This window comes from Grampus griseus (genome assembly GCF_964374135.1).
Source record: "Grampus griseus genome assembly, chromosome: 12".
Lineage (NCBI taxonomy): Eukaryota > Metazoa > Chordata > Mammalia > Artiodactyla > Delphinidae > Grampus > Grampus griseus.
The window spans coordinates 61,602,156-61,628,456 of NC_139006.1; the positions used below are offsets into that span (position 1 = coordinate 61,602,156).

Consider the following 26,301-nt stretch of genomic DNA (forward strand, 5'->3'; position numbering starts at 1 on the left):
GTGGACATACAACTGTTCCAACAGCATTTGCTGAAAAGACTATCCTCTCTCCATTAAATTACCTTATCACTTTTGTCAAAAATCAGTTGCCTATTTATTTTTCTGGACTCTCTAGCCTGTTTCATTGATCTTTATAGCTATCATTACACCAGTACCACATTATCTTAATTTCTACAGTTTTATATTTGGTCTTGAATTCAGATAATGATAGTCCTTATAACTTGTTCTCTTTTTCAAAACAAAACCTTGGCTATTCTAGTTCCTTTGTCTTTCCATATAAATTTTAGAATCTGCTTATAGAGATCTACCAAAAAGAGTCCATTGATATTTTGATTAAGATTGTGTTGAATTTATAGATTAATTTGGGGAGAATTGACTTGACTTCTTAACAATAATGAAACTTTTGAACAATGAAACAGTATATCTCTCCACGTATTTAAGTTTTGTTTGAAACACTCTGATCAGTGTGTCATAGCTTTCAGCATACAGATCTGGCATGTGTTTTTTTCTTTTTAGGTTTTTATGTAAGTACATGTTGGGGGTTCTTTTATGTTATTGTAAATGATTCTGGAATTTTTTAATTTAAAATTCCAACTATTCATTGTTACTATATATAAGTATAATTGATTTCAGTATATTGGCCTTTTATACTGTGACCTTTCTAATCTTACTTATTAGTTTTGGGAGGGGTATTTTGGTCCATTTTTAAAAATTTTCTATGTAAGTAACCATGTTGTTTGCTAATAGAGACAGTTTATTTCTTCCTTTCCAACTTGTGTATCTTTTATTTCTTTTTCTTGTCTTATTAGACTGACTAGGACTTGTAGTATAAGGTTGAGCAGGAGTGGTTAAAAGACATGCTTGCCTACTTCCAGTCTCAGGGGGAAAGCATTCAGTCTTTCACTGTTAAGTATGATGTTAGCTATAGTTCTTTTGTAGATGCTCTTTATCAGGTTAGGGAACTTTCCTTCTATTCTTAGTTTGCTGAAAGTTATCAAGAATTAGTGTCGAATTTTGTCAAAAGCTTTTTCTGCATTTATTGAAATAATCATATGATTTTCCTCTTCAGTCTGTTACTTTAACGAATAACATTGATTGATTTTTCAAAGTTGAACAAGCCTTGCATTCCTAAAATAACCCACACTTGGTTGTGATGTATTATCCCTTTTGTATATCGCTGAGTTCAATTTGCTAACACTTTTGTTTTAGAATTGTTTGTGCATGAGGGATATCGATCTGTCGTTTTTGTTTCTTGTAGTGTCTTTTTCTGGCATTAGAGTAATACTGACCTCATAAAATGAGTTGGGAAATGTGTGCTCCTCTTCCCTTTTCTGAAAGAGATTATGAATTGGGATTAGCTCTTTGTTAAATATTGGTAGAATTCACCAAACCATCTGCGCCTAGAGTTTTCTTTGTTGGAAGGTTTTAAACTATGAATCTAATTAGCTTGATATAGTATTATTCAGATTATCTATTTCTTCTAAAGTAAGTTTTGATAGTTCATGTATTTTAAGGAATTGGTTCATTTCATCCAAGTTGTTGAATTTACAGGCATAGAATTATTCATAATATCCTCTTGTTTTTGTTTTTTTTTTAACATCTGTGAATTCTCTAGTAAGGTCTCTTTTTCATTCCTGAATTAACTAAACAGTACTTTCAACAGCTCAAATTAAAATAATTTTGAACCCATATCATGTGCCAGGAGCTATGCTAGACACTGCCCCAGATATATGGAAGAAGGGCTTCCGGGAAGGGTTTACAGTCCAGTTGAGTACTGTGTATTTACACCTCGGCTCTCGGCCTCAAGCCTACATTTCTACACTCTGCTCTAGGTGCTGAGGCTGGGACTCTGCAAAACACATTTCTCAGACACACTTGCTAGCTGATGGAAGGCACTAGAGAGAGGTTAGAAGATGGGAGGAGGGCTTCCAGTTCCTGTTAGTATTGCTCCAGCGCCTTGCAAAATCTCTAGGTCCAGCCTTCAGCTTCTTTTAGCAATCCAACCTGCGGAACCCCCTCAGAGGTACAGCATCAGCCAGCCGTGTCTCTGCCGCTCCTCAGCCTGTAGTCTGAGCATCAGGCACACGGTGCCCCCTTCATCCATCTGACCAGCAGCTGTGCAGGGGCCCTGCTTCTAAGCTCCGACTGCTCAGTAACCTCACCTCTTCCTTTCTCCCCACCCGGCCCCCCCAACCTTAGGAGTGGTAGCTACTTCCTGTAGTTACTAATATCTGGGCTATGTCAGAATCTCCTATTTTCTCTTTCATCCTTCAATTTTCTGTATTACCAGCTACCTATATCCAGTCCCCCTCCATGTTCAGCACTTCGCAGGGGTTTCATTTTTCTGGCTGGATCCTTACGTTAAGGAAACAAGAGGTACACAGGAAGTGACAAGTGACCATGGAAGGGGAACGTATCGGGTGGTCAGAGGTTAGCCAAGATAGTCAAAGAGGAAGGCAAAGGAGAGACTCTCACAAAGGCCCCACTCCCCACAGGAGCCTCTCGTTTCAATCCCTGCTACCATCTGTATGCCTGGCCTCCATCTAAAACCTTGGCCTAAGCACAGACGTGCCTCTTTCCTATGGCTCCTCTCAGCATAGGGAAATAGGCTGGCCTTTTCTTATTGAGACTGTATTATCAAAAAATACAAACAGCTAAAAATGAACTATATTCATCAATTCTAGGATGTACTTGTTTTTACACTTTAACATTTCTGACATCAGGATACATGTTGCACTCAGTGGCATCTTATAAAAAGCTAGAAATTTTTTTCTCTCTTAGTGGTATATAAAACAAAGGTGCATCTTTCAATGACATTTTAGAGTTTATGGAATAAATTATTCTGCAAAGTTTAGTCTTCTGGAGTTATAGCAAATATCTGTGGCAGAGATAGGTAACTATCCATCAACATCTGTTCCCTCTTCCCTGGTAATAAAATTTTAACTTGACCATATGGTTACCTAGTAGTGACCACAGTTCCAGGCCTCCCTTGCAGTAGGTGTGGTTGTATGACTAAGTTTGGGCCAATGGGATGTGAGTGGATGTGATGTGTACAATCTTTGGATCCTGGATAAAGAAAAGGCGAGACTTAGACAAGACTTAGAGTTTCTATCTTTCCCCTTCACACAAGCTAGACCTTGAACAAGCCAGCTTCAACCTTGAAGGCATTAACAACCCCCTGGGGGGAAGGCTAGCAGAGTGATGATATGAAGGGACCTAGATCCCTGAATGACCATGAGAAGTAAGGCCACCTGCCAGTATAAACAGCTCACCTTGGGACTGATACACGGGAGAGAAGTCACCTTCTATTTTTTTTTTTAATCCATTATATTTGGGAATCGCTTTTTTTCCCCAGTAGATTCACCTTTATCTGAACTAAAACACCTCCTCCTACTCAAGGATTGGCTCATCCTTGCCAGCCCCCAACCTGGCCACTTTTTTGTTCAGTTACCCGATTATCTCCTTGCAACAGATACTGAGATTCTGCCCCTGTAGCAGGATATTTTAATCTGGCATTTTGATGTTCTGAGCATTTTGACATGCTTGTCTGGGTTGATTTGCTTAATAATTTTACTATTTCCCATTTATGCTGCTTGGTAATGTAACCATTGTCAATAATGATTACATTTTGGAGACTATTTTTTCCTTCCATCAATAATCCCCACTTCAAAACCTATATGGCCACAGTAAAACAGCTTCACCAGGATGAAAACCCATCCTGGCACACTAAACATGTGGGAAGGGAAAGAGAGAGGGAAGGAAAGATAGAAGGAGGGAGGGAGAGGGGAGGAGGGAGAGAGGGAGTGAAGGAAGCAAAAGAACAGCAGATTTTTCAAAGGGACAGCGGCCACAGGAAAGGGTCCTGCATCTTCCCTGTCCACTTCTCTGTTTCCCGTCCTGAAGAATCATCCGAGTGGTTCCTCTCTTGGTTTTCCACATGACTAAACCCCACGGGTCTCATCTAATCATACTTAGAGCCGCCTGGCTGCCTCTCCCCAGTTCCTCCATCACCCGCAGAGCCCAGCAGGGGTGCAGACCTGGGTACACCACCCACCCCCTCTCACCTTCCTTCCTCCACACCCACGCCAAGCAGGGGTCTCACCAGTGGCCTGGCTGAGTGCGGGGCTGCCTGGTGGCTCCATACTTCATAGCATGGAAGGTTCCTTCCAACTCCTGGCCTCCTTGATGTGCATCATCCTGATGGGTGAGTCTCCCACTCTGCTCTCTGGTGCATTTTCAGAACAGAATAGATTCTCACAAAATTTTAGGTACGGTCTTCTCTCCCTGTGCTCAGGGCAGCTGGGTTGCCAGGGCCTCCAGGCCTGTGGGGAAGGGAGAGCTGCACTTTGGGAGGCTGTGGTGACAGAAGCCAGAAGTTCAAGTCCAGGCTTTGCCTTGGGCTCCTGGTGACTTGAGGCAGTGCCTGGACTCCTCTGGGCCTCAGTGTCTCTACCTGTAGAAAGGCCTCCCACCCAGGCCTTTGCTGTGAGGATCCAGGGGCATAACGGGCCAGCTCTGGGGAGGACAGCGCAGGCTCTGACAGACTGGGGGTGGTGTTGTCATCCAAGTGCTTTGCTTCTTAACGGGCACAGCCCCGGGAAAGAGGGGAGAGCACATGGCTGTTTGGAGTAAGGGTGGGGTGACTTCACTTGGGGAGTAGGGCAAGGGATCGAGGGCACCCTGACCGCCCAGCAGGAACCCCAAGAAGTGAGTGGGAACCCTTTGCTGCAGGCTTAAGTATCAATGTCACTTCACTTAAGGTCACTTAGCTCAAGGAGTCGGTGTCCCTGGGAACAGTATTTCTCAAAAGGTGGTCATGGACCATCTGCATCAGAATCCCTGGAGTGGCATGCATTTGTTAACACGTTCTGGGACTTCCCTGGCGGTCCAGTGGTTAAGACTTTGCCTTCCAATGCAGAGAGTGCGGGTTCGATCCCTGGTCGGGGAGCTAAGACCCCACATGCCTCGCGGCAAAAAAACCAAAACTTAAAACAGAAGCAGTATTGTAACAAATTCAGTAAAGACTTTAAAAATGGTCCACATCAAGAAAAAAAAAAAAAAAAAAAAAGCAGGTTCTCCAGCTCCACCCCAGATCTGCAGAATCAGAATATGTCAGGAGCAGGGCCCAGGAATATGTATGTTCAACCATCTTGGGTGATTCTGATGCACGATGCAGTCGAGGGCCACTGGGATAATGACAGACAACCTTCATGAGCCCCTCTGTCCAGGCCCCAATCCTCTCCTCGACCCCGCTCAGCCTGAGACATCCTCACGACTGTGTTCCTGGACTTGGCATCCAGGCCTCCATGTGCACAACCATTGGCCATCACGTGCCACATGGTGACAGCACTGACATCATGGTGTTCCAAGCTGTTAGTCAATCTTCCTTGGGTGGGGTCCTGTCTCCACGACTGGATTATAAACTCCCGCTCCTCAGGCCTTTGATCCTTCCTCTCCAGCATTCAACACAGAGTAGAGTTCTGTTCGGGACTGAGTACTAACAGCAAGTGCCTGCATAGCTCTTATTAAGTGCTGGGCCCTTTAACTAGCAATTCACGCAAGCATCATAATCCTATGGGAAAGGAACTATTATATTCCCTTTTCACAGATGAGAAAACTGAGGCACCAAGAGGTTCAGTGGGCGGTGCAGGGTGAAACTGGGATTTGAACTTGGGGGTATGTGGCTCAAGACGGGAACACGCCACCACCTCCTGACCCCATACTGCCCACTGTCCCACCCACAGAGCCCTGTGGTGGGGGCTGATAGGGGAGGGGTTTCCTTTTCCCAAGTTGACTTAACTCAGCCATGTTTCTGGATGATTTCGGGTTGGGTCCCACGTAGAGGGTGGGGCTGGAAGAGGTGACCCTGCCCACACCTGGGGCAGACAGGAGAACAGGTCAGACAAGGCTGTGAATCCTGGCTCTGTTATTTCCTAACTCTGTGGCCCTGAGCAGGTTACCTAACTTCTCTGAGCCTCGGTAAATGCGGGTCCCCATCACCTCGTGGCTGCTTGAAGGAGAATTAGATCATGGGTGGAAGGCCCCCAGCACAGTCCTGGCGCTCAGCGGTTGTGCAGTAAATGGTAATGAAACGTTGCTCAAGTCACATAACTTCAAGGGACACTAGGTTTGGGGTTTTTTTGTTTTGGTTTGGCTTATTTCTCCTGCTAAGAGTCAGCAGCTATGAATCAGTGAAAGACAAAAAAAAATTTACGGGAAGCATGAGCTGTCACATGTTCAAGTACAAAACCCAGACCACACAAATGCTCCAGCTGCATGTCACGACTCCCCGGGGAGGTGGGGCACACGTGGGAGCTCTGCAGCTGGGTCGGCGAGGGGACCCCTCTTCTCGTGGCCGGCAGCTGCTTCACCGCTGAGACCAAGAGCTCTTAAACTAGGGTGAGCAGCGTCCCTCTTCCTGAAATCCCTCTGCAGCCTCTCCATGTGGCAGCGGGCCTGGAAGCGGCCGGAGCCCAAGGGGCCTGAGAGCAAGGTGGCCACAGGTCACGGTCCCATCCCTGTCACACCTCTGAGCACAGGGCCCAGGGCTGGCCTTTGGCAAAAGTGAAGTAGAGGAATTCATCCAGGAAACCCCCCTCTTCCACTTTCCGTGACTCCTCCCTCACACAGGCATCCCCCCTGCCCAGCACCCTGGGGCAGCCCCTCATCTCCCAGGGGCCCTCACACTCTCTTTTGTCTTTCCTTTCTGTCTCCCCCCAGATCTGCTTTTAGAAAGCGGGAGGTGAGGGGTGGTGGGAAGAGCAGTAGTCTGGGATCTCTGGCCACTTAGTGACCTTGGTCCCCACATCTCTGATGAGCTGGCGCGGCAATCACAGCAGCTGTCATCCTCGAGGACTGTCGTGCCAGGCTTTTAACGCCCAGCTCATTTACTCTTCCCCACAACCCTGCAAAGTGGGGGCCCTTTTCCCTGTTTCAGGGAGGCTCGGCGAGGTCAGGGCACTTCTGGGTGTCACAGGCTGATGTGAACTGGAGTCTCCTGAGTGCCAGCCCAGCCCTTGCCATCGCCTACACCTACGTGCAGTGGGTGGTGAGCCTGGGGCAAAGCTTGGGGCTCAGACGAACTTACTTGGCTAGCTCTGAACCACTGCAAAAAAACAAACTGAGGAGGCAAGACAATTCACAGCAGTCACCCAAGGACATGGGGCGCTTATCTGGGACGTGGGGAAAGGTCAGGGACTGCTGCCGTGGGCCCAAAAGGAAACGGAGGCTGAATGAGCCGGGACACTTCTGCCCCTGCTGGCTCCTGCGGCCAGCAGCTGGGACCCAGAAGTCCTACCCGGGAGGAGGAGGGGTGCAGGGAGCTAGAGCACGGCAGGGACAGGTGGAATCAGAACTCCCAAGAGCAGCGCACTGCGAGGACACTGCCCCCGGGCAGGCTCCACCCGCGGTTCTGCATCTCTGTCAGCCCAGGCGACAGGGGCCAGCTCCACAACCAAGTGGCCAGAGAGGCAAGAGTTAAAGGGGAAACAGGACAACCCGAGGGCAGAAGGGGAACAATCAGGCCTTTCCCTGACTTGCGTCTCCCAGCTCCCTGGAGCCTGTGGGGTCTGCTTCGCACCGATGGATGGAATTCCTGGTTCCGCTTCCTCCTCTCCCCTCTGGTCTCTGCCCCATTCTCACTTTTTCTCCCCCTGATAACCTGTCTGGACTATATGCAGGCCCAGAAGGAAGAATTACTGAGAGCAAACTGAGGTGCGGGAGGGAATCGGATGAAAGGCAACTGCCCAGCTCGAGCCACACACCTAACTGGGGAGGTCCGGTGGCCAAGATGAACATCTGTCTTTGCCCCAAAACACCCTCTCCTGACCCTTCAGGCGCCGCAATGCCCAAGAAGCCACCCCTGGAGTCATTCGCTGAGAACACCCCTACTAACATGTCCAGGTATCCCCAAGGAGGGTAGCCCCTTACAGACAGCTGGACTCATCAGACTGGCTGCCCGTTAGCTGATAATGTCAGCCCTCCTAGGGGGTGGGGAGCAGATCTCTGAGGGGCTCCACCTCTGAGGGCCACAAGTCTAGCCCTCCACGAGGCATCGTCTGTCCGTGGTAAGCACCTGCCTGGCATCATCCTTCTCCCCCTCAATGTCCATGCTTGTTTCCTCCAGAAACCTGTCACAAAAATCCCACCCCAGCAGACCTAATTCTTGTTAAAGCGTCACTCTCTGAGGACACCCCCATTGGCCATTATCCCATCACAGCCGCCACCACTGGCTTGCTTTCCTATCTGTGGTCCATGGACAGCGACTGCCGCATGCTCAGATACAAAATCATAAACAGTTTTCTCGCTAGTTAACATAAATGCCATCACACAGAACGCACTGCACATGAGCTACAGAGAGGCTCCCATGCACATCCCTGCCTCCTTCCTCACCAAGGAACTGGTGGGAATCTGGTTTAGCTGCAGGCAAAGCCAAGGTCTCTATTTCTGATCCATCCAGATGTCACTTCTGCCCATCCAGGTTCTGCAGATGTTTCTACTGCCGAGTTCTCGTCCCACCCTGACACCACTGGGACAGGGCTTTGGGATAATAGGTCCAGGGTGAGTTAACTACCCCTCGGTTGACTCGTGATTATGATTACGTGGAAGCTGGTACCCAGTGCTACAGCCCCAGCCCTCCCTCCATGTGCATCATCACCGCAGGGGGCATGAGGGAGCAATGTGGAGAGTTTAGTAAATGGCTGCACAGGACCATCAAGAGTGGATGCCTCTTTCCGCGTAGCTGAGTTTTCTCAACAGCCAATGGCTTACTTTAAGTACCTAAAAGCCTTTCAGTTAATTTTATATTGACATATTTCTCAAATGCTTGCCAGGCTTCCTTGTCATTTTTATCCAATTATCATTTTTGGACACAGACTTTTAGATTTAAAATTCTCCTTAGTAAGCATCTAGAGACATCATTTGACAGATGAGCCCACTGAGGCCAGAGAGCTATGCGGACTCACCTATGGTCACAAAGTCAGGGCCAGTCTAGTCAGGGCTACAACCCCAGACAGACGCCTGAGACCCCATGCGAGGGGCACGCCTCTCATGGCAATGAACCTTTCCAAGGTGACTCAGGTCATCCCCGCGAGCAATGTTTCATTGGCCTGCTGCAGTGTCATGATGCCTCAAGGCCCTCTGCACTTACCCCTCCTCTAAAGCGTCCCTTTTGTGCTGTACTTTTATCATTTCTGTCCTGATCGTCACATTATTTTTACTGAAACTGCCTCCCTGACTGAATGCTGATTATATCACCCCTTGCTGCTTTCAATGGACTACAAACAGAAGACACTTTCTAGCTTTTCAACCTGTATTTCCCAAATCTGGGGAGCTACTTAAACAAACTCGTTAGAATCATGTATAAATGAAAAACAAACAATGGCTGGGCAATGGACAGGCTGTAAACACACTGAGGCAGCCACGGATTGTCACCATAGCTGTATCCCCAACACTCAGCACAGTATCGAGCACAAGACAGACCCTCAATAAACACCTATTGAGTGAATAAGTACATGAATCAATGACTAGCTTTCAGGTGAGTTAAGGGCAAGGCCTGCGCTATTGCATGACGTGTAGTCTAAGGTGCCAAGTTGAGCCACAGATGGTGCAGTTTCCGGCATCAATTTCCTGGCCCTCACCCCCACCCCGTATCGCCTTGAGCTGTCCGTCCAGAGCCCTTCTCCTTCCCCATCACTGGTTAGCACCACCCCCATGCTCCCTCCTGGTCCCACTCTCTTTGCACGGCCAGTGAAGGAGGGAACTAACATCACTGAGCATTTGCTGAGTGTCAGCACTGTCCGGTTGACCTTCACGTGTGACTTCATTCCATCCTCAATCCTCAATCCTATGAGGAAAGTACTATGTACCCCATTTTGCAGCAGAGGAGCCTGAGACCTGGGACATTAAGCAACTCGCCCAAAGATCTCCCTGTAAGTGGATGAGTCTAGAACAGTGCCAGGCACAGACTGGGTGCTTGATACAAGTGAGAATGTCACCCATGTCCAGCCGTACCAAAGCTGGAATGCTCTTCACCGTGCCCAGTGGCCCACCATTGAGAGGAGGGATTTCGGACAAGGGGAAGAATGTGGGCCTCCTGTTGACCCCCGGAGGTTGATAGACATGAAGCAGGAAGAGTAGAGACCCTATCAAAAGGAGCTGTGGTTCCAGTTCAGGGGGCTATCCCTGCCCTGTCCTAAGAGACATGCAGGAGCTGCCAGAGGGAATAGTAAATGTCCCAGGAGGCTGGGGAGCTTGGGTTCCTGCCAAAGCACATGCATTTGCTCCCTGGGTAATTCCTATTGGGACTTCCCACATTCACCTCAAGTCCCCTGGGTGAACTCAACCAAAGGTCTCTGTGTAAAAGTGAGTCCAGGTGCCCACCTCTTGGAACACCATGCAGCAGACAAACAGGAAACACAAGTCTCCCCCTAATGGGAGCCAAGACTGTCACACTTGGTGAAAGGGCCTGTGTGTGCCCTCTCTCCTCCCAGAGCAGAACCCAGCCAGGGAGGGAAGGGCCCGGACCTGTCATTTGTACCACACATCAGATGCTCCCAATCTAGGCTGTCATCCTCGAGCAGCAGAGTCCAGGGACAAGGTCTGAACATGACCCACCTATTGTCGAAATTCAGCCTCTGTTCACTGGTGCCGGATTAAACCTCCCTGGGGGACTCTGCTCTAGGAGACAGAGTTTTGAGTGAAGTAGAAAGAAATAGCATTATTGCTTTGCCAGGCAAAGGGAGCCACAGTGGGCTAATGCCCTCAAAACTGTGTGTCCCGCCCTGGAGGGGGTAGTGAGGAGTCTGACAGTGTTCAAGGAGCAGGGTGTGATCAGCTCGTGGACACTCTTCTGATTGGTTGGCGGTGAGGTCATCAGGAGTCAGCATCATCAACCTTCCAGCTGGTCTGGGGTCTCCCTGCTTGTGGGCAGCATACAGTTAACTTCTCCCACTTGGTGGCAGTTTCAGTATCTGCAAAACAGCTCAAAGGACTTGGCTCAGAATACTACCTATGGTCTTTGAGGAAGAACTAGAGGTCCTTGAATTTGTTTCCTGGCTAAAGTATAATTATTTTGTGTTGCTTGACTGTTTTCTCACTTTTCTGATTAAATTGATTCTTTGACTACGGTTTTTCTACAGACGAAAGGCAGGCGGAGGACATGGGTGGGGCTCTGTTCCGGGAAGACCTCATAGGGTCCTGCTCAGTTACACTCCGAGGGGAAGCCTTGGCTCTGCCTGGTTGGCCAAATGACGTTGCCAAGGCCCTCAGGCTCTCTGAGCCTCAGATCCCCTTTCCGGAAGGGGGGCTAATGACAGCACCCCATGGATTGTTTCGCTTATGGAAACAATCCCAAAGCACCATGTACTCTGACACCCTTATCCTCTCACGCCCTGCAACCTCGATGCTGATGTCCGTACTTCCATTTTACCCTTTGCCTAGAATGCCTTTAGCCTACTTCAGGGCTTAGCAAATCCCACTCCTTTCTCAAGGCTCTGCTGAGGCGGCAGCTCCTTTCTCATGGGGCTTTCAATCAACCCCTGCCCACCCACCCTTCCTGCCAGCCCGGGCACCCTCCCTTCTGCTCTCTCTCAGCAATTCAATTCAACATCAACTACTATGTGGCAGGCACGTGCTAGGCAACAGCTGCACAAATATGACCCCCACACATGTTCCCTGCCCTCCCAGAGCTTCTGGGTGCCTGGACGAGACATACAGTTGAACAGGCAATGCCCATACAGAGGAAGCACTTCTGCCAGCCCTGGGGCATGGGGAAGGGGTGCCAGACCCAGGCTTAGGGCTCAGTGAAGGCCTCCCGCTGTAGGATGACTCAGCTGAGGCCCGGGGACGACTAGGAGGGAGCTGGTGAGTGAAAGGGGCCAGGAACCATGTTCAGACAGAGGGAACATTGTTCATGTCCCTCATTAGAGCACCTGGCAGGCTTTAGTGTAACTACGGGTTCCCAGATCTGTCACCCTTACTGAGCTGTGAGCTCCAACAGGCTGATAAATTATTCTCTTGCTCTTTGTAGCCCTGGCTCTAATCCCAGTGCCTGGCTTCCAGTGGGGAATGTGTCCGATCAATGATGGCCAATTGATGAATGCACAACAGTAAACAACCCCTGGGGAGTCAGTGCCTGGCTCTGCGATGCCTGAAAAATGCAGGAGGTCAGAGGAGGCTGAGGTCACAGAGGGTGGGAACGCAGGAGAACTGAGGCAGGGGCTGGGCCTCAAGACTGGGAGATGCTTTCTGCAGCTAGAAGTACTGACTGAACGAGAAAAACCTTCAGGAAGGGTTTCTCAAATCTGGAACTAGGCCCTTTGATTATTAACAACTGAACAAACGAGCTCTTACTAGGGAAATATGTCAAGTCCCCCGCTTGGGTTCAAAAGCGTACTTCCACTTGTCCGGAAGAAAGGAGATTTGGCTTAGAAACAGACTGTGTGGGGAAAAAAAAAAAGAACCTTGTGGTTTTATTTCATTGCAAGCGCGGCACGATCCCAAATTGAGGTTTTCTATGAGGCACAGCTCACACAACCCAATTCATACCCCACTCTACCTGGCCTGGAACACACACCTGGAGCCCCCGGGGTCAGGACACTATACTGCAAGGAAAGTACCAAGCTGGTAGTGAGGATGGAGAGGGGCAGGTGAAGGACTAGGACCTCTGACAGAGAAGGGAAGGCTTACTGGGTCCAGGATAGCCACGATGGGATCCCGGGAGGGCCGTCACAGGGAAGGAAGACGAAGGCTCCAAAGAGCGATGGGCCGTCACGTGAGGGGCAGGAAACATTGGTTCTGAGCAGAAGGAATGCCTTGACCTGTAGATTACTCATAGATGGTATGGGTTCCCTGGAGGAGGGTCTGCCAGCTGTGGGCTGCGGAGATTCCCGCCCAAGAAACAAGTGTGGCTACCCCACAGAGCAAAGAGCACTGGACTTGGAGTCATGTGATGTGAAGCATGTGAAAGAACCTGGTGAATTGCAAAGCCCTTTGGAAATATAGGGGCTGGTATATTATTCCCTGTAAAGATCCCTTTCCTGAACTCTACCTGGGCACTAGAGGCTAAGCCTGTCCCTCCCTTCTGGAGGAGGCTCTCAGGCCCCCTGACCTGAGCCTCCCAGCACTGACACCCATCCACCCACCCCGTTCACCCCACCCCCAGAGAAGCACACATCTGCAACAAGACAGGCGGTGACTCTCTAGCCCTCCGTAAGCTGCAGGCAGAGTGCAGCTTCCAGACCTTAGCTCAACCATACTTCAGAGGCTCACAACATGGGAGGTGAGGAAAGTTGAGCCCAGAGGCACTTGTGCAAAGCAAGGAGGCAGCATAACGGCCCACCCCTCCCTCAGCTCCCTGTCTGGGCACTGGCCTTTTGGGAAACCCGCTTGGATTGACTGTAGAGGAATCTCAGCCACCAGCTCAACACACCAGCTTCAAAACATACCACCGCCTCCCAAGGCCTCAGTTTCCCCTCTGTCAATGGGAGTGTTGCTCTGCTTGGATAAGCCCCAAGTTTCCATGCCCTAGTGCACTAGAGTGCCCCAGTGAGGTCAGGCAGTCCTAAGGTTGAACATCAGCTTTGCCTCATCCTAGCTGTGTGACCTCAGGCCTCAAACTCTCTGTGCCTCGGTTTATAACATGTAACCCGGGAAAAACTCTGCTTACCTCTAGGATCATTTGTGAGAACTAAAAGAGATACCACCAGGAACTTGCTCAACACAGAGCTGCACAGTAAGTGCCTTTATTATTGTCGCCATCTGGGGCAGGGGTCGGGGGTGGTCTTGGGACTGTACTGTAACCATGGGATCCCAGGGCTTTTCTGCAGCAGGGCAAGTTTTGATGGGAAAGAGGTTGGGGTCACTGGGCCTGTAAGTGAGGTGGGACCACCCTGAGTGAGGCAAATAGTCCCAGGGAAATGGGGGGAGAGTCCAGGCACCTACAAAGTCACGGCAGTCAAAGTCCCAAGAGATGCTTCTCGAGTCCTGGGGTGGTTTTCCAGACTCCCCCCACCCCCGAGGGCAGGGAGGGCGCTTCCCAAGTCCTGAGGTTTCCAGGCCCCCCGAGGGCACGGGCAGGGTTGCCGCATGCCGCCTGCCTCTCGCCCGCCCGCCCGCAGGTGCGCCGGCGCAGCGCTGGTCTATGAAGTTGCCGGCCGAGGTGAGTGCGGCGGCGGGCGAGGCGGCAGTGCTGCCTTGCACCTTCACACACCCGCACCGCCACTACGACGGGCCGCTCACGGCCATCTGGCGGGCGGGCGAGCCATACACGGGCCCTCAGGTGTTCCGGTGCGCGGCGGCGCGGAGCAGCGAGCTCTGCCAGACGGCGCTTAGCCTGCACGGCCGCTTCCGGCTGCTCGGCAACCCGCGCCGCAACGACCTGTCGCTGCGCGTCGAGCGCCTAGCGCTGGCCGACGACGGCCGCTACTTCTGCCGCGTCGAGTTTGCCGGCGACGTCCACGAGCGCTACGAGAGCCGCCACGGCGTCCGGCTCCACGTGACCGGTGAGCGCGCCGCCCGCCTCCCCGCCGCGTCCGAGGGCTCCCTAGGTGCGGGCTCTGTGCTGGGATGGGAAGGGGTACAACAGGCACACCCCTTTCTCTAGAGCAGGGGGTCTCACACCCGGCGATGGCTTCGGGCCACCCGGGAAGTTGTTAAAAAATGCCGCCGAATCCTGGCCCCAGGAAGGGCTGGGGGCGGCCTGGGTTGGGCCTTGTAATGAAGCTCGTAGAGAGTGAATATGCCCGAACAGCTCTCAGACTAGGGGGGAGAAAAACAAGGAGCGGTCACCTTAAATATGGCAAGGACTGCAGTGGGCTGTGTGCACAGAGGGGGTGCACAGGGAGCCCGCCAAGTGCCCGGCGCTTCTCTAGACCCTGTGGTGTAAAGATGTGGGAATCAGGATCCTAGAGCCGTGGTTCTCAACCCTGGCTGAGCATTGGAATGACCTGAGGAGCTTTGTAAAAATCCCGGAGCCCCCCTGTGGGGGACCCAGGCGTTCTGGGTTGAGTTTGACGCTGCCAAGAAGCTCCCATGTGCCCTTGGGCTGGCTGGGCCGCCTCTCTGAGTGCATTTCAGTTTCTTTGCGCTTGTCCGCCCCAGTCCCACAGTCCCAACAATTCAGTGAATCGTCTCAAGTCTAGGTCCTGGTGAGGCTGTCTGGGAGTGAGAGGTGCCCTTGAAATCACTCCAGCAGACTGCCCCCAGTCGTGTGCTACCGCAATAGTAACGACGTTTAGAGAGCACTTGCCCAGGTACCCCACTTGTCAAATCTTCTCAACAGCCCCGTAACGTAAGTGATCCCCATTTTACATGTGAAGAAACTAAGGCACAGAGCGGCGGAATAACTTGCCTAAGGTCACACCGGTACTGGGACCCAGGCATAGTGGCGCCCGAGTGCCTCTTCCTTCCTCTCCGTATCACCTGCTCCCCCGCCCCTTCTCCAACGCTCTGGGCCAAGGGGACGGGGAGGCTGCCCCTTGCCCTTGCCTTGCCCTTTGCCTGCCGCTGCTCTGACCACACTTCGCTTCCTCCCGCTCCTCCTGGGCCGTCGCCCGCAGCCGCCCCACGGATCGTCAACATCTCGGTGCTGCCCGGCCCGGCGCACACCTTCCACGCGCTCTGCACGGCTGAAGGGGAGCCGCCGCCCACCCTCGCCTGGTCCGGCCCAGCGCTGGGCAACGGCTCGGCCTCCGTGCCGAGCCCAGGTCAAGATCACGGCCATCAGGTGACCGCCGAGCTGCCCGCGCTGGCCCACGACGGCCGCTACACGTGCGCGGCCTCCAACAGCTTGGGCCGCGCCGAAGCCAGTGTCTACTTGTTCCGTTTCCACGGTGCCTCCAGGGCCGCAGCAATCGCCCTCCCGCTCGGCGCGCTTGGTCTCAAGGTGCTTCTGCTGCTCGGCGTTCTGGCCGCCCGCGCCGCAGCCCGCCGCCGCCTAGGTGGGTGCGCCCCAGGCCAGGATGGGTGCGAGGGGCGGCCAGGGCTCTCCTCCAGGCTGACCACCTGGCATGACACAAGCAGAACATCACTTATGCACCTGTGCATCATCTCACTTTCCTCTCCCTGCATCAAGCCCAGGAGGTGGGAACCAGCGTGAGCCCATTTTACAATCAGGAAGCTGAGGCCAGAGAGGTTAGGGAACTTACCTCTAGCCTAGAGTCACAGAGATGTAGACCCAGACGATATAGCTCTGAGCCCACCTCTTTACCAGCACCCCATTAATGACTCATCCAGAAGGGTTCCGACCACACACAGGCTTTCCCAAATAGCACCATTTCATTCGGTCACAATGTGCTGCATAGGTGCTAGGAATACAGAGATGAATAGGACATGGTTCCTGATGAGTGTGTGCTGAGGAGTAAGCAGATAATTGCAGTCTGCAGAGAGAAGTGCTACCAGCCCGCGTACTAAGGAAGCCCAGAGAGTGTGGGCCTCTCTCTGATGGGGCATCCAGACGGGGGCCGGGAGGGAAGGCTTTACACAAGGGGAGGCTAAATCAAAAGCTATAAGCAGGTGCGAGCTAGGAAAACAAGGAGCTAATAGCACTCCTAGCAGACGGAACAGCATGTGTAAAAGAGTGGAAGCTCGAACTAGCAGGCCGTCTTCAGACAGCTGCCGTCACCCCTCCCTACTGTCACTAAGCTGGATGGGAAATTTGCTCTGGGCCCCGGAGAGGAGACTTCCCAGAGCCTCTGACCACCCAGGTGAGTAGCACCAGCCTCAAGCTCTCCTGGGATGAAATCCAAAATTCGTCACAGTTGCTCTGGCTACCGTCTTTGCTGGGGCCACACTGGCTTTCCGGCAGCGTCTTCAAACCCACCAAGCATTCTGTGCTTCAGGGGCCTCAGAGAAGCAGGTCCTCCTGCTAAGTCGGCTCCTCACTCCCTGTCCTCCCCGGTGATTCATCATCTTTCAGGTCACTTCTTCGCATCCTGCTGGCTAGCTGTTCCCTCCAGACCACTCTCCTCGTGGGGCGGGCTGGACAGCGGGGCTTGTAGCCCAGAGGCTACCATGGAGATTCATGCCTCCTCTCTCTCTGTCCCTCACACAGAGTACCCAGTCACCCAGGACGCCTCCCCGCGGTAAGTCAGCTCGCCCACCCCCACCCTGCCCCCCTGTAGTCCACCCCTGGCCAAGGGGTGCAGGCTCCTCAGGGAGGGCAGCCTGAGAAGGAAGAATGGGCAAAGGGCTGGGGCTGGGGTCCCAGCCCTGATCAGGGTCCAGGCCCTCCCTGCAGCCTTCCCCCCTACTTCAGTCCACCAAGCCTGGCAGCCAGACCGGGCCACGCTGACCTGCTCCCCACGTTCCCAGCACTGACTGTGGGCCTCACACTGGCCTATCTTCCGGACCAGCTGCCTGGTGTCCGTGGTGCTGAAGGGTCATTTTTCTGGGTCTGCCTTATCTCTGCACCTAGCTGTGATCCCTGGAGGCTGCATTTCCTCTCATAGTGCCCAGCATTCTAGAACAGATCCACACAAAATCCACCATTAGGCAATGATTCTCCCAGACACCCTGCTGAAGGCTTTGCAAGCAGAATGTCATTAGAGGTTCTGAGGGCTTGGTTGAGGGCTCACAGACTCAGCTAGGAAGCATTGACCTTGCCCCCCCTCTTGGTGTCTGTCCAAGTGAAGGCCTGTGTAGAAGAAGAAAGCATCCAATTCCAAGACCTTGTCCGAGATGCTTGGGGGAGGCAGGCGGGGGATGACAGCCTTCTCTAGGACCCTTCAGACAAGCCCGGGCACTCCCGTAGCGCCGTTCCCACCCAGGCACAGCTCAGTGAATGGTTTAAGCAGACAAGTGGCCCCATCTGAACAGGAGTGGAGGCCAGGAGACCTTTAAGGGCTGTTGACCAAGGCTGCAGCTGGCTAGGTTGCTTGGCTGAAGATGGCAATAGAGAGGGCGGGGAGATGGGGCAGACAGAGGCAGGGATGGCCAGAGTGGGCAGCACAAGCAAGGGAGGGAGCCAGCAGGTCTGGAGCTGGCGCCCCGGGTGCCACCTACTGAGCTGAAGATGGGGGGTGGTGTGTGGTGAGGATCACACGAGCTCTGTGGACTGTTTATGTTTGAGAGGCCACGAGGATGTCCCGGAAGTCAGGAAAGCGGTTAGGGTTAGCAGGAGGCCCGACCCGGAGGTCAGGACCCCAGAGATGGTTTTTGAAGCCACAGATGAGATCCCTTTGAGAAGACAGAGACTCTGGGATGCTGTCACCCAGGTGGTCCCCTCCCTGGTCTGCAAGTTCTGCCGCTGCCCTGCCTCCAACCTTCGGTTAGTCTCCAGGCCTTGTTGGATGCAGGCCCCCGAATTCCCTCTCGTCCCTCCTTCCGCCCCTTCCTGGGCTATGGTTTGGGCAGTCAGAGACCCCTCCTGTTTGGGTTGTCAGCCAACTTTCTCCTGTCCACAGGCCCCAAGCTCAGGAGTCCAATTATGAAAATTTGGGCCAGATGAGTCCTCAGGGTCCACCAGCAGCCGTGTGTTCACCTTGAGGAGCCCATTGGCCACTGGCATCCCCTGGACACCATGAGGAATGAAAGCCAACATGTGGCTTGGCTGGGATGGCCCTTCCTGGCTCCCAGGCACCTTGGCAGCCCTAGCCTGGCAGCACCCTGAGGTCAGGACCCTACTCACAGAGGCTCAGAGGTCTCCTACGTGGACTTCTGTCTCCAAGCCCCAGAGATATTTCTGTCAACGGGGCAGCATTTTACACGCATGCGCACGTGTGTGTGTGTGTGTGTGTGTGTGTGTGCCTGCACTCGCACATGAGCCCAGGTGACACTTCTGCAAACTCGTCTTGCCTTTGCTTACCTAGAACACTATAGTAAAGCAGGCAGGACCCTGGTCAGAGGGGTCTCCAGGCCCAGGCTCCATCCTCGTTCTGTCACCGACTTGCTGTGTGGACCAAGGCACTTTTTTCCATTCTTTGGGTCTCTGTTCGTCCACTGTTGAACACCAACAGTAACAGTCTTCTCTGCTGGCTTCGGGCTGTCAAGGTCTGAGGAAGTAGTGGATGTGAAGGGACTTGGGGCAGTACAAAGCTGTCTACAGGTGTGAGCAGTGTTACAGGCTCCTCCTTGCAGAGCGACCTTGGGACATCTAAACTTGGACAAGCATAGCACCCACACCGGCCTCGCTGGGAGTAAGGATTCCGGAGGGCAAGTCTGGGTCTGGGCTGTGCCACCCTGTGGTTCCAGGAACATCAAATCAGCAACAAGGAGAAGCCCGGTATCCCTGGCCCCTGGGGTCTCCTCTGTGACTGTCCCACACTCTGCCCTCCTCTTACCCCATCGGCTCTCTGCACAGCCTTCAGCTGGGAACTCTGGGAAAAAGGAACAAAACACCCATCATCTCAAAGCATGTGGAATCCACTGTTCTTAAGGAACAAACTCTGGGAGGTGTGAGCGCAAGTCTGGGCCAAGGGTGTCCGTGGATAAAGCAGCTGCAGCCCTGACCTCTCTACCACCTGCCTCTTCTCTGGATGTGCACTGGCCAAAAGCACCGGCCATTTCCCATTTGCCCGAGGTTGCCAGGCTGACTGCAGGGTGCTGCCTTCCATCCTCACACTCGATTGGTTTAGCTCCTGCAGTCTTTGGGGGCAGGGAGAGGGGGAGGAGGCATGCTTGGGACCCAGGCGAGCTGGCAAAAGGGCCACAGAGATATGGGCCTTCAATGGGAACAGACTTTCTTCCCTCCACAACTTTTCCAGACGCTGCAGTGGTAAATTGGAGTCACCTACAGTGAGAATGGGGTCCTCTCTGATGCTTTCCGGGGAAAGGCATGAAGGCTGAAGGATCTTCACAAGTTAATAAGCAGGGTGGTGGGTTACAAGGCTCCTCACTGGAGCCTTCGCCAGAGCAAGGGGGTGATGGCGGCTCATGGTTAACTTGGGATCCATCCAGGAGGCTGTCTGAGTTGTTAAGAGGTCAATGGAGTTGGCATTTGTACCTCTTTGTGCAGGGATACTTTGGGGACCTCCATCAAGAGTCCTGTATCGTCAGGGAAGGGCACGGGTGATGTGTCTTATACCATCCGCTTGGTCTTTGAGGCCAGTTCCACAGCCAAGAAAAAGTGATAGGAATTACTTCTTATGCATCATTTTGTGCTAGCAGCTGGCCAGGTGTTTGGGGATATAGAAATGAATAAGGCTGGCCTAGGTCGTGCTGCAGTAACAAAGCCAAATCACACTGGCCGAGAACAATTAGGGTTTCTTCTCTCCATAGCTGCATGCCCGGCACAGATCGGCAAAGAGCTGTGCGCACTGTACTTACTCAGGGACCCAGGCTCCCGGGGATCCACCCTCTCTAATGTGGATTGCTGGGCTGGAGATACAAAGAAAGCTCTAGAGGGTCTTCCACTTGGGATCATAGTTCACTGGCCAGAACTAGCCACATGCCCCACTCTCCTGGAGGGGCTGGGCAGCGTGACCCTTCACTGCACCTGGAAGAAGGGAAGCCGGAGCATTTGGGAACAGCCCTGACAACTCCACAGGAGGACTCTCCAGGGGTTCTCACGCTCGTGAGCAACACAGACTAGTAAGTGGGAAATCACGTGAGGGCATCAGTCTGCTGGGAGTGCTGTGGAGCACATACAAAGGGGTGAGTGACCCAGTCTTCGGAAGGCTTCCTGGAGGAGGGGACATGGAGATGGTACACACTGGCCACACAAATGGGGGAGAATGGAGGTTGGGCGGTAAGAAAAAAAAGTCATTCTAAGCAGAAGGGTCGTTCTGAGCAAAGGCCAGGAGGTGGGACACAGGGTGCTGTCTAAGCAGTTGAAAGTTGCTGGAGCACCAGGGTAGAGACAGGTGTGGCTGGAGCCGAGGCCACAGCATGGAGGCTCCTGGGTGTGGAGGGCTCGGCCCCAGCAGGGATGAGCAGCTGGAGGGAGTCAGGGCGCCCTGCACTGCCTGCACGGCTGCTTTCACTGTCTGACCACTGCTCTGCCCCAGACCCACAACACCTTGGGGCTGGGGTTTCCACCTTCCGACCCTGGACTCTCAGAGCAGCATTTCCCAGGTGAGTTCCAAGGATCACCTGTATCAGGAACACCTGGGACGCTTGCTCAACTCCCCATCCTCAGCACCACCTGGACCACCTGAACCACAGGCTCTGAGGGCAGGGTCTTTAGACAAATTATCCAGGGGATTTTGTCCCTAACTTTGTATTATGATCATTTTTCAAATACACACACACAGCTGAAAAAGCAAGACGATCACCCAGGTACCCACCACCTACATTCAACACTTACTAACATTTTGCCCTATTAGCTTAATGCACAAGTGTGTGTATATGTTTATGTGTGTGTGTGTTTGGCCGAACCACTGAGAGTAAACTGCAGACATCACAGTACTTTACCCTGTGTCTCCTGACAAGAGCATTCTCCTGCATAACCTTAAGGCCGTTATCACATTTGAGAAAATTAACAATTATTCAATAATATCATCGTACAGCCCACATTCATATTTCCCCAACTGTCCTTTTTTAGCTTGTTGTTTCCAACCAGGGTCCAGTCGACTGCAGGTGATTTTTAAGCAAGATAGGTTGGAGACTCCCTCTGAGTCAGCCTGACTTGTAAGGGTGCTGGCTGCCAACCCGGTGGTCCTTCCTGCGGTGTTTGCACTCTGGAATAGGGCTTCCTGCGGGCTGAAGCAGCAGCATTCCTCTCTGCTGCAGGGTTTCGGACACAGAGGTGGACCGTGGGGAGGCACAGTTCAGGAGGGACAGGCACAGTTCCTCTACCAATTTGCTCACAGTGCCCAGGCAGCCTCCTGCTCAGCCTCCGGATAAAGCAACTGCTAGGGGGAGAAGGGGAAAGTGGTGAGGGGACCGCACTTGACCATCATCAGACCCCCTGGGCTCACCTCAGAGCCAGGGAGTCCTTCCCAACTCTCCCCTCTCAGAGCACCCAGATGCCATCGGTGGCAAGCAAGGACCAAGCCACAGGCGGCAGGCTCAGTCAGCACAGTGTCCTGGGCCTGAGAAGTGACCTAGGAGATTTGGTGTTTTGGAGACAGGACTTGGCAGTGTGGTGCAGGGGAGAGTGCTCTGCGGACATGAGAGGGGCTTCTGACACCCTGCAGCTTCCCTCTGTTCCCAGCCGCCCACCAGGCTGCTCCTGGAGGTAAGCAGCGGGAGGAAGGGCGACTACTGCCCAGGTCCACCAAGAGCCTAGCACACCTTCCCTGCCCTCAAGGAGCTCACGTCCTAAATTTTAAATTGAGATGTAGCTGCATGAGAACCGTCCACGAGATAATATACGATGAAGGTAGGCCTGCCTGGGGACAGAAATGACACTGAGTGGGGCTGAGTTTTTACATATATACATATGCCCCCTCACCAGACTGGATGACAGAGCCAGGTGAAGGCAGGGCTCAGCCAGCCACAGGGCCTTCAGGCCAGGGACCTTACAGACCATGAGTTGGGGTCCTGAGCTTTGTCCCACCTCCAGCCTGGCACTTAGGTCCAGTTCCATGCCCTCCACAACAATACCCCTCATGTTCTGGGGGCCCCTGTGATCGTCAAATTTCCTTCCCTTCCATGATCCCAGGCAGTTCTCACTAAAAACCCAGGAGACAGGGGCTTCCCTGGTGGCGCAGAGGTTGAGAGTCCGCCTGCTGATGCAGGGGACGCGGGTTCGTGCTCCGGTCCGGGAAGATCCCACATGCTGCGGAGCGGCTGGGCCCGTGAGCCGTGGCCGCTGAGCCTGCGCGTCCGGAGCCTGTGCTCCGCAACGTGAGAGGCCACAACAGGGAGAGGCCCGCATACCGCAAAAAAAAAAAAAAAAACCCAGGAGACAGGCAAGGCTGCAATTATCCTCATTTTAAAATGAGATAAAAGTCTCAGGGAGGAAAGTGACCTGGCCAGGGTCACACGTGCTTGTGACAGAACAGCTCTGGTCCCAGCTCCTTCCACACGCATGCCTCCTTTTCCTTCCCAGGTTCTCACATGCCTTTCCTCCTCTCCTGTGCCCCTTCCTCTTTGTCATAGTTTATGAGCTAAAGGGAGAAAACACAGTCTGCCAATACAAGGATACAGAATTATTTGGGATTGGAACTCCCTGGTTTTCCAGAGTTTGGGCCGCCAGACCTTCTCTGTCCCCAACTCCCACATGCCAGTGAACTCAGAGGGGCCACAGGGCTAAAGATTTCCCTGGGAGAGGCCCTGTGGGGACACTCACCTCCACACCTCCACCAGAAGCTGCTGGCTGTGACCTCAGGTGGAAGAGCAGAGAGATGGGGTGGGGAAGGGGAAGGGGGGAGGAAGAGGAAGTGAAGGGAGGGAAGGTACAGAGAGGGGCCTTAAGAAAGGTTAAGGAGGACGTGTCAGCGAGCAGGTCAACTAGAGCAGGCTGAGAGAGTCCAAGGTAAGTCTGGCCCAAGCCACAAATTTAGGCCATTATTAAAATATGGTGTCCAGGAGAGAGATCAGGTTGGCCCCTCTGACCAATAGGCAGGGAATGTGGGTCTGTCTCCTAAAAGGGTTTAGGCTAGCAAAGGAAGACCAAGAGGGAAGAGGGCTGTCTTCAGAAGAGAAGCAGGTTTTGGAGGAAGATCTTGGCTCCCTATCCTTAGGTGAAGGATTCTCATTTGCCCCATGGTGACATGGACCACTTTGGAGCTGCATTTCTTTGGGCGTTTCCCAGCAAGGAAGCCCACCTGTCTAGAGACAGGTAACCCGATTCCTACACTAGTAGGAGGTGGGACAACTTGCCTCTAAGCCACTTTCCAAAATCCTGTGATTCTGTCTGGAGAAGGAAGCCAAACCCAGACAAGGGCACAAGGGTTGGGGAGACACACAGGGCGCTGTCCCAGGGAAATCCCAACTGATGTAATCCCAAATCAGATGTGCGGGCCCTCTCACCATACTTTGGCCCATTCAAGATGTGTCTTAATGTAATGGAAATGAACACTAAGGAAGAACTCCCTGGCATTCCAACATGAAGTGATTTCTGGAGCAGACTGTGACCAAGCTCAGGTTGCACTGACCTCCCTGGCAGCTTGGCTGCCCTCCCAGAGGCGCCCTGCCCCCACCCAGGAACTCAGGCAGTGGAAGCCTTAGTGCAGCTTCACGTACCTTCTCCTGCTAGGATCACAAGCACATTACAGACCTCAGGGCTCTCCTGAACTCTCTGGGGTCACCAGGTGGTCCCCGTCTATGCCAATTCTTAAACCCCCAAGTTTTAAGTTCTCTTTGAAACTAGAGGCCTCACCGATTGTGGTGAAATATCACAGAATATAGATTCTACCCATTACAAGCTTTATAATTTCACATTTTTCTTTTTGTGATTTTTGGATGAAAAGACCTGCCAACCAACTTGCCCAAAATGAGATGTCTACCACACGTAAATTAAATTTGAATCTAGTTTATTTGCAGAATTTTACTTAACCAATTCTCATTTCTTCCTGTGTTTCATCACTATATAAAAACTCATCCTTTGTACAAGCAAGTAAAATGCCAACAATGAATAAGAAGTGAATATTGCACATTTAATGACCAAAATAACTTGTTTTTAAAGGCCACACTAGGCATGTGGGTAGGAAAAAAGAGTTGAACACATTTAAGATGTATTTGCTGCCACTTGAGTGATTTAAGCCATTGAAAGAAAAATAAATCCTAAACCTCAGTGCTTGGGAGATATTACATCATAATGAACAACATTCCTTAGTGGTTTCATTACCCCAAAATAGGGTCAGTAGTTTTTTTTTTCAAGTTATTGTCATCAGAAATCAGGAACCTATCTAGACTGAAGGAAACTTCAACTACCGCTTCTATAGGACACATGATGCCTCTAAATGTGAGAGGGTCACCACAGACCAGGATCATCACAGACCAGGACAAGGTCAGTGTTAGTGCCTGGCTGGATGCCAAGAACTCTACCCAGCACAACCCAGATGCAAATGGAAGATGACAGGAGGGAACTTTTTTTTTTAAAGCATCATGCTTATTTGCAGCATCGTACTCTCCACTTTGCTTAATAAGACAAAGTTAACTAAGCAGAAAATTTTTCAGCTCTAAATAAAATTTTACTAGCTCAGAATAAGGAGTAAAGTTGGTCCAAAATGCAGAGCAGACAGTTTTGAAGGATAAGTGCAAAGTGCCTTATTGTTAGACCTGCGACTGATGATAAACCGAGCTCTGGAGCTTGACTCACCACTGATTGAATGTGCCAACCAGAGGGCACAGCTGCTGAGAGCTGATGCTGCCCACATGTCCAGGGGAGCAAGCTTTGCTGTGTGATCCACACTAGTGTGGCCAACCCCCAAAGCAGAGGCCAGGCTGAGGGCACACGACCTAAGGAGGCACACTCTCTCGGAGCCAGCAGGCAAGTACCACCTTATATGTGTGCCCTGGGTGCCTCATTTGTTCTACCCAAGTCCTGACCCTACTGTTTCTGGGCATGGCCCTCTTCTAATAACGTGGGCTAATTTGGGCAGTTTTCCCAAAGGGCAGCCCTGGCAGACATCATGGGGGCAAAGGACTAACTAAAGGCACTAGGCATTTCGTTTGACAAAGGCTGAGGGCTGGGCGGACGGGCAGGGTCAGAAGTGTGATGAGGTATGAAAATTTCCAAAGGTCTGAAGGTCTGTCAGGAGGGGGCAGGAGAACAGCTCCAGCAGAACTATGGCCAGCGTTACCAGGAAGCCAGTTTTAGCCCAGTATAAAGCAGAACTACAACCAAGCTCACCAATGGCCACTTGGGCTTGTCCATGAGGAGCGGAACTAGCAGCCACAGGAAAGGGCAGAGGAGAGGCTGGAGGATCAGGGCTGGGATCCCTGCTGAGTGGGAGATGGGACCAGATGAGCTTTAATGCCTCTACTGACTTCAAAAGTCATGATTCTATAACATCTGCTTCGTGCTCCAGAAATTATTCATTTCAGGTTTAAAAATCCAATAGAGGGACTTCCCTGGCGGCGCAATGGTTAAGAATCCGCCTGCCAATGCAGGGGACACAGGTTCGAGCCCTGGCCCAGGAAGATCCCACATGCCGCGGAGCAACTAAGCCCATGAGCCACAACTACTGAGCCTGTGCTCTAGAGACCGTGTGCCGCCACTACTGAGCCCGTGCTCCGCAACAAGAGAAGCCTCCGCAGTGAGAAGGCCACGCACCGCGACGAAGAGTAGCCCCCATTCGCCACAACCAGAGAAAGATCGTGCGTGCCAACGAAGACCCAACGCAGCCAAAAATTAATTAATTAATTAAGTTTAAAAAATCCAGTAGAAAACTGTGTCTCACCTTCACTTGAAAGGAAGAAAGGGCATGGACACTCTCACTTGCACAACGTGGATACACTGACTGGGAGGAAGGG

At 52.3% G+C, this 26,301-nt stretch overlaps 1 protein-coding gene across 1 annotated transcript; it reads left to right on the plus strand.

The window, feature by feature from the left end:
* Window positions 1–4,152: 4,152 nt before the first annotated feature.
* On the plus strand, window positions 4,153–18,483 carry SIGLEC15 (sialic acid binding Ig like lectin 15; the record flags this gene model as incomplete). The annotated part of the gene is made up of 6 exons (XM_082667732.1): window positions 4,153–4,204; window positions 13,673–13,732; window positions 14,118–14,501; window positions 15,558–15,938; window positions 17,051–17,081; window positions 18,402–18,483. The coding sequence occupies 6 exons, from the start codon at window positions 4,153–4,155 to the stop codon at window positions 18,481–18,483; spliced, it is 990 nt and encodes a 329-aa protein (XP_082523858.1).
* Window positions 18,484–26,301: the final 7,818 nt, after the last annotated feature.